General features: G+C 38.8%; 2 protein-coding genes across 3 annotated transcripts; one reads left to right on the top strand and one right to left on the bottom strand.

The window, feature by feature from the left end:
• Positions 1-196: 196 nt before the first annotated feature.
• Positions 197-6,123, top strand: kat7b (K(lysine) acetyltransferase 7b). Of its 2 annotated transcripts, none has more exons than XM_068583904.1 (14): positions 197-377; positions 1,373-1,523; positions 1,620-1,868; positions 2,002-2,084; positions 2,262-2,339; positions 2,505-2,603; positions 2,696-2,806; positions 3,488-3,679; positions 4,015-4,104; positions 4,221-4,361; positions 4,492-4,585; positions 5,174-5,320; positions 5,473-5,579; positions 5,923-6,123. In XM_068583904.1, exons 1-14 carry the CDS (start codon positions 360-362, stop codon positions 6,022-6,024), a joined length of 1,662 nt encoding a protein of 553 aa, XP_068440005.1. In that variant the 5' UTR covers positions 197-359; the 3' UTR covers positions 6,025-6,123. The 2 variants fall into 2 exon arrangements, with proteins under 2 accessions (XP_068440005.1, XP_068440004.1); XM_068583903.1 differs by having other exon boundaries at positions 197-389.
• Positions 6,124-6,447: 324 nt separating this feature from the next.
• Positions 6,448-7,795, bottom strand: si:ch211-131k2.2 (uncharacterized). The gene is made up of 6 exons (XM_068583905.1): positions 7,594-7,795; positions 7,394-7,490; positions 7,245-7,274; positions 7,017-7,070; positions 6,782-6,853; positions 6,448-6,646 (listed from the first exon to the last, which is right to left on the bottom strand). Exons 1-6 carry the CDS (start codon positions 7,705-7,707, stop codon positions 6,612-6,614), a joined length of 402 nt encoding a protein of 133 aa, XP_068440006.1. The 5' UTR covers positions 7,708-7,795; the 3' UTR covers positions 6,448-6,611.
• Positions 7,796-8,549: the final 754 nt, after the last annotated feature.

Here is an 8,549-nt window from a genome sequence, read left to right as displayed (position 1 = left end):
TGACTTTAATTTGACCAACAAAAATACCTAAATATTTAAACTCTATCAGACAACATTTGAAGCCAGTTGTGTCTCTTGTGCCGAGTTTATCAGATTTATTTACTGGTATTAACTAGACAAGCGACATCGCCCCCTGCTGGTGTGGAGGTGCACACGTCACAGCGTTCTCACCGGAAATGCAGTTCTCCACCCTGTCTGTGAGGGAAATGTGGCGCGAGAGAACCGGGCAACGCTGTGTACATATAAACTTCTGCCTTGAAAAAAATCAATAAATAGTTTTTTGCCGTCTTTTTTAAGTTTGTGGAATTCTGCCATTTCTGACTGCAAACCCGCAGGAAGTACCGTGCATCAAGCTGAACATGCCTCGCAGACGACAGGTAAGAACAAATGTAGGTCGCACGAGAGGGTAACGTTAGCCCAGTCAACGTTAGCTTCATCTCCGGATGAGGAAAATGCTCCATATTCCATTCAATTATTCGACAATTTAACATGCTACAACATGGGGGTTGTTATGAATACGTTCAGTCCACCTTACAGCGTTTAACAATTAAATTGGTTGCTCAACTGTAAGTTGTCATATTTTGTTTTTGTCAACATTTCAGTTCACGTCAAGTAAGATAATTTACGTTACATCTGGGTGGGCGGTCAAGAACAGCTACATCAAATGTAGAATTTAACAAGGACATTATTGAAACAAACGTGTGCTTTTTGGGAGTTATATATACGCCGAATTTACCATGAGACTACCATAACGCGCATTATGTCAATAATATATAAATATCCGCAGAACGGAAAGCACCAATAAACACTATATTTTAAGATGCGAGATTTGTTAATGCAGTTTGGATCCACTGTCTGTTAGCATACAAGAAAACGGGGGCGCTAACATGACACACAAAGCTAACAATATTACGTTGCTCAAATGCTAACTAGGATTGATACTTTGTCTTGTCCACCCTATTATGTATAGCAACGTTCACATTATTTGACAAACTGCCCTCTGAACAGTATGAAATACTAACTGTTAGCTGTTGTAGTTAAAACGTTATTCACAGCTGTTAAACCCTGCTAACAGTGAGCCATCTGTTGTCTGGCCTTTCTCTCAAATAATGATTATAGATCAAGCTGGATAATAACAGCGGGTAAACCCGTTAGCATTTCGTAGTCCCAGATTTTTGGATGCTGGTTTTATTAATAAAGAATCAGCAATTCATAGTCAGCTAACCTCATTGATTGTGCTTTGTAGGGCAGACCCCTATTGTCTTCTTTACTTCACTCACACTTGCTATGGGCCACAGAGCTTCTGCATTTTTTTTCACCATGATATCACAATTTGTATAGGATGCCTCATTTAAGTTTTTCCCCCTGATAGAGGCATATGGTCGGGAGTGGTTCAGATGGAACTGAAGACTCGGACTCTTCCGCTGAAAGAGAACAGACCAATAGCTCAGAAAGTGATGGGAACATGCCGAAGAGACAGCGCCTCACCAGAGCCTCAACTCGCCTTAGCCAAAGCTCTCAGGGTTGGCCAACATCCTATAATGACAAAATCAAGTATTTACAGTGTACTTCTCCTCAACTGTTAAATGGACGTGGTGGTTTGGCTCCTTTTGCTTTAGATACTCCGGACTTGAAGCGAGCTGCTGACCATGATGAATCTCCACCATTGACGCCTACAGGAAATGCACCCTCTTCTGAATCTGAGCTGGACATCTCCAGCCCCAATGCCTCCCATGACGAGAGCACGGCCAAAGATCAAGCCAACAGAGACTCGGATAAGGACCTCTCCCATCGACCCAAGCGCCGTCGCTGTCACGAGACTTATAACTTCAACATGAAATGCCCTACGCCAGGATGCAATTCACTCGGTAAAATCTCTACTTTTCTGACCATTTTTTTCGGAGGTTCATCAATGGATTCCCTGAGTATGGATTTGTATTCATTGCCATCATGTACTATCTCTGTATTAATATCAATTACCTACTTTGTCAAATTTCTAAGGTCATCTCACGGGAAAACATGAACGTCATTTTGCTGTATCAGGTTGCCCTCTTTACCACAATCTTTCCGCTGATGAATGCAAGGTGAGATGATGGTGATATAGTTTGTTGATAACTGTTATGGTGGGTTTTATGGTTACAGTTGAGACTAACAAAACAAAAACAGTTCAGACGTTCGGTATCATACAATAAGTTAGCAAGATGTAGCAACACTTAAATACATATTTGACAGTTTGAGCTGCACCCTATTCTTCATTCCAGGTGAAAGCCGTCAGCCGTGAGAAACAAGAGGAAGAAGTAAAGGAAGAAAATAACTTGCGCCATGCAACTCGCCACCAGGTATTCCCCTTTGCATTGATTGACATCGCAATAATAAGGGAAACCTTCCAACAGGAAGCATATGAATATTATCTAGGACCGCACAATGGATAGTATTGACAAATGTAGTTGTTATTGTGCAGGTTTGATATTATTATGAAACTGTATTTCTGTTGTGATTTTCAGACGCCAACATTGAAGCAGAGCAGATACAAAGAGCAGGTGGCTGAGATGAGGAAGGGACGAAACTCTGGCCTTCAGAAGGAGCAGAAAGAAAAGCACATGGTACATTGCTGGCACTCCAACTTGTCATATTCCATTCATACATTTTACGGCGTATCATCAAATATCCATAACTCTGTCTGTCTGGTGCACAGGAGCATCGGCAAACACACAGCAACACCAGAGAGCCTCTGCTGGAGAACATCACCAGTGAATATGACCTGGAGCTCTTCAGAAAAGCCCAGGCCCGTGCATCTGAAGATCTGGTAATGGCTGCTTTATTTCTCCATCAGTTTTAAGAAGATTTTATGTAATACAATAATAAGTAATATTGTTGTTGTTTTTGTTATAATACCTACTAGTTAATGTACTAGTTAGTGTCTTTATATTGAACCATAAAACTGAATACATACATCTAATGACTGATTTATTTGCTGCATTGTTTACCTGCTTTGGTGTTGGATACAAACACATTGACCTTGCCTTGTATCTTTCTATTTAATATTATTGTACTAACGTAGACAGGCCACACTTATTTACATCTCCTGTCTTCACCACCAGGTGATGTAGTGGTTTACTTTTACACTGTACTCTTTCGTCTTTAGCTTATACTTATATCTTTTTCTTTTTTTTAAAGCTAAAATCAGTTTGACATCCTGGATATATCCTCCAAATACATATTGTTGACTCTTATATATGCTTCTTTCTGAAATTGCCTTGTCTTCCCAAAAATTAGATATTTTTTATTTATTTCGGAGCATACGGTTAGTGACGCAGGCTCCATGCTCGTTCTGAAACTAGACAGAGAAGCAGTGGGGTTGGGGCTCACTAAAGAGTGAATTGTGATGCATTTTTCAGTATGTCAGTGCAGCACATTTAGCGGAATAGCCTTATCAAACAGGTGGATGCTGAGACCAGCAGTGACACTGTGTACTTCCCTCCCGCAGGAGAAGCTGCGTATCCAGGGTCAGATCACTGAGGGCAGTAACATGATCAAGACCATCCTGTTTGGCCGCTTTGAGCTGGACACCTGGTACCACTCACCCTATCCGGAGGAGTATGCACGCCTAGGTCGCCTCTACGTCTGCGAATTCTGCCTCAAGTACATGAAGAGCCAGACCATTCTCAGAAGACACATGGTGAGCGTCAACGACTGAAATCGTCATCCCTTTTATACACTATTAATGTTGTGCCGATTACAGATTTCTCAATAGTATATCTAATTTGATCCTGAGATATCGACTGTAAAAAGAACATCTGATAGCTGACTTACTCACTCATAGTTTATTACAATTAAAGCTAAAAAGATTTTTAAGCTTAAATATATTCCCCAGACCTTTTGGATATAGAATTTATTTATATTACATATCACACTCATTAATACTGCATTATGGCCTTCAAATATACATTGGTTTATTCTCCCTGGCATCTGAGGAAATAATGCTGATGTGTGTTTTATTACGTGTCTTTTTAGGCCAAGTGTGTGTGGAAGCATCCTCCAGGAGACGAGGTGTACAGAAAAGTGGGTATATCTGTGTTTGAAGTGGATGGCAAAAAGAATAAGGTAGGGAGACTCAGACTTTAAAATATTTGTGTTGATATCTTGTACACACATACATCTGTAAAACAAGCGTCACAGACAGTGGCATCTTACTAATACGTGTCATTTCATCCCATTAGATCTACTGCCAGAACCTGTGTTTACTCGCCAAGCTCTTCTTGGACCACAAGACGCTGTACTACGACGTTGAGCCTTTTCTCTTCTACGTCATGACTGAGGCCGACAACACCGGCTGCCATTTAGTGGGATACTTTTCTAAGGTAAATAGGGGAACGGAGGGTGATTGAGGTTTCTGCTGTGTATACCGTATATAAGAACATATATATTGTGTAACATATATTTTCTGAATGCAGAAGCAACTGGAAAGTTTTTCTTTTTTTTCACTTCCAGGAGAAGAATTCCTTCCTCAACTACAATGTATCCTGTATCCTGACCATGCCGCAGTACATGAGGCAGGGCTTTGGCAAGATGCTCATTGACTTTAGTACGTATGTTCACTGATTCTAGATTCTTTCATGTTGTCAATTGTTTCCTGTGGCAAAATGATTCAAATGAGCATTGACTGCCCTAAGAGTAGGATAAGTGTAAAATTTGTAATTTCTATGTTCAAGATGACACCAGGTAACAAATGTTAAGACTAAAATACTAAAACCTCAAAATAAAAGATTAGGCCATATGAAGGAAAAATGTAGTTGAATCTTTAATCCATTCTTGCTTAATAAGCAAATGCAGAACATTTTGAATATACATTGAAACTAAGTCATATTTATTCAGGGTTATTGCTCTGGATTGTATGAGGCTGTTGAGTTGTTGGTGACCTCGTGTCTAACGCCTGCATCTCCACTGCTGTTACCCAGCATTCACTAAAGCACTTTCTGTTTCTGTATTGTGGTCAACTGCAAGATTATTTATTTAATTATTTACTAAATTATCTGTTTTTGGGATGAAATCTACATTATTACAATATTATTATTATTGTTGTTATTATTATTATTGTTATTATTATATATTTATTTATTTAGTAGTGTTGTCTTTAACTGTTCCTGCTGGCTCTCTTTTGTCCTTTGTTTAGGCTACCTGCTGTCCAAAGTAGAGGAGAAGGTGGGCTCACCCGAAAGGCCTCTGTCTGACCTGGGCCTCATCAGTTATCGTAGCTACTGGAAGGAGGTGTTACTCAGATACATGTGCACTTTCCAGGGCAAGGAGATCTCCATCAAGGGTGAGTCACGACACAGAAATCTAGCAGGTTGCCCACTTGCCTTGTTCTACAGCCATTGAGATGAAACGTTTATTAACACAATCAAAGATTGTCTTGAACAAAGAACACGCATACAAAAGATATTTATTGGCGCATTATCTATTGATGCGCAGAGATCAGCCAGGAAACGGCTGTCAATCCGGTGGACATCGTGAGCACCCTGCAGTCTCTTCAGATGCTGAAGTATTGGAAGGGAAAGCACTTGGTGTTGAAGCGACAGGTACGATGTTTGTCCATTGGCGTGCAGTTCTTTGTATCGTTTAAGTTTATCATCTTTAATTATTAAATTAATTGATAATGCTGACAAACTCTCATATCTAACTGAAAAGTTACATTTTAAAAACTTTTAACATGTTCTAAGTGTCAAACAAATCATTTAACTTGGATGGACATGAGTTAAATTTTTTTAATGTTTTAAACTTTGAGATAATCCTGTAATAATTAACACTTGCATATTTTTGATATACCCAAGTCCTAATGCATTTTTTCCTGTTTATAAATGACAGCAATGCCGCTTCACCTGCATGTAATCACTGTATTTGTAACGTTTTTCTCGTTCCTAGGACCTGATTGATGAGTGGAAAGCGAAGGAGATCAAGCGAGGCCATAGCAACAAAACCATCGACCCGAGCTCACTGAAATGGACTCCTCCCAAAGGGACATAAGCACTACGACCCTCAGGCTACTGAATAAACTCAACTCCAGCCTCACCAGCCACAAGTAGCCTAGACCTACGAACTGTCAATAAAGACCAGTGTGCATCATTTCTTTTTTTTTTCATGATTTTAACCTTCTTTTTTTACTTTCATATTTTACTTTCATTTATATTTTAAGCTCCATGTGTTCCAAGTCCAGTGATTCTTGACTTAAATGTTGTCAAACAATCAACCGTGGAGAATCTCTTTGTCTGCCATCATCTAATAAGCTTTGAATGTTCAATGGTTTTGGTCCAGTATGGTGGATGACATGAATGTTTGCCCTGCTCATGCAAGAAGAAGAAGAAGAAGAAGAAGAAGAAGACGACATACTTGCTTTTAGCAGCATTTATATGCTGTTATTTCTTTTTATTTCATTCAAGAAATGTGCATTTTTAAGATGGTAGTTTTTGTTTGGGCTAAATACAATAATTGTTAGCATGAATTGAAACAGTAAGCGGACTGTATTTTCAGGAGTATGATGTATGGTAACGTTTTCTTTGGTTGGTGTAAAATTGTATAGTTAATAATGAATACATCTTTTTTTTCAAGCTCCATCAGTACAGGATTTGGACCCATTCCTCTGATGAACCTGCCAAATGATGGAAACAAATGATAGATATTTTTAATTTGCCGAGAATATAATACAAAAAATGAAGCCAATACCACTGTAAGAATGCACATAGAAATAAAACAACCTCAGGTTTTTATACTGATACAATCATACCTTGCTTGTGTGGTTTCTCTGAAACATCGATCTCAGTGGTTGTTGCAGATGGAATTTCTCTGGTTAAAGATTCTGTAAAGAAAACATTTGAACATTTCAATGGGCCTGTCTTTGCCTTGTACTTTTAATCATAGCTGTTACATGTGTATTTGCAATTTGGTATTTTTTAATATCAATAAAGCTGCTTTGATATTTTGAAAAGAGTTAGATATGTCTGTTGGTGTTTGTGCTTTACCTCCACTGGAAATGCTTCTCCCCATCAGACCCACGAACATCTCTCCTTTGTTTCCTTCGTGTGAGGAAGATGCAGACATTTACAAAGTAAAAGATCATAATGTCATGGCCATAAATACATTTAGCTATTTTTAAGGTATCAATAATCATTCATTGGACCAGTAATGTTTTTTCCAAAGACAGTTGGTTACATTACAGCACAGTGTGAACGCAACATCAAGCTACTTACGTCTATTTACTTTGAAAGGTTTCTTTATACCTGTGAGAGATGAAAATGAACCAAAGTTACAGCTGTATTTACAGTAATACGAGTTTTGTTCTATTAGTTTCCACAGTAATATACAATCTAATGAATATTATCAACAACTTTTAGACCACCTGAGCGTTTCCCCATGAGTCCATAGAAGCGAAGGGCTTTAGATCTTTTCATTAAACTGGCCAATGGATGAGTCAAACGTGCCTCCATCGACTCCTCCTGCCAGAAAAAAACTCATTTAAATTCCACCTTTGGGTTCATACTATTTTCTACATTTCCATTAACATATTTCTGATGAGAAAATTTAATCTCGGATGCTCACCTGCCAGTCTTGGGATAAGCCTCTCTCCTCCTCCACACTAGAAGACACAGCCTGGTGGGTTTGCACCAAAGCACAGAAAGTCACAACAAGCAGCTGGATCTTCCAGTTATCCATTTCTCGATCAGAGGGAAAAACTTTGGTTCCCTATCTTTCAATCAAGCTGTTTCTTTTTATCTGAAAAAGCTAAAAAGACATTTAGCGATGCTATTGGACAGATGTGATCTGCCCCGGCTGAATCCAGCGTGCATTTATACCTTTACTCACCATGCTGCCAGACCCCTCCCCCTCCAAACACCATTATGCACTTGCTTCCATTGCATTTGGAAACTTTTAGATTTGCTATATTACATTGAGTCTATCTTCATCTCAAGTATTAAGTATTTTGCGGCCATTGCACGTTTCATTCCTGATGAATCAACGCATATTTTCAAGTGAATTTACTGTATTTCTCCTCTTGTAGTTGGAACGAATGTCATCCAATTATTCACAAGCCGTGTTAAATCTGAGAAAAAAAACCTGACATGTTCAATGATATTAAACCTTAAATATTTACATTTGCTCACCTTTCATTTCCATTTTTATTAGACATCTGGATTGCTATTGGTCTAAAAATATCCTTGTGAAGTGCACATGCGACTTTGATATCACGAGCAGGAGGGCAGGACATGCAGGCGCGTCGGCTGTTCGGCCAATGCTTTGCAAATATTACCATCTGCTTTAAAGGAGTGCTTTATTAGTTGGCCAATTGACTTGGAAGCTAGTTTGGGATTTATGAAGTAGGATAACACACGTGACCTCTGACCTTTTGATTTATAAATCGAAGACTTAAATTGCCAAAGGTTCTACGTAACATTGATGGCCAGAGGGCAAGCAGATCAAGAAAAACAAGTGCTAATTATGTATATACACCAGAAAATAGACAATTGACATTTCAAGTGCAATGTTAAATATAAAAT

This window comes from Clinocottus analis, unplaced genomic scaffold (genome assembly GCF_023055335.1).
Source record: "Clinocottus analis isolate CAN_PGR_092001 unplaced genomic scaffold, fCliAna1.0.p SCAF_19, whole genome shotgun sequence".
Lineage (NCBI taxonomy): Eukaryota > Metazoa > Chordata > Actinopteri > Perciformes > Cottidae > Clinocottus > Clinocottus analis.
The sequence above is the reverse complement of the archived record's forward strand: the minus strand, read 5'-3'. Positions and strand labels throughout refer to the sequence as shown.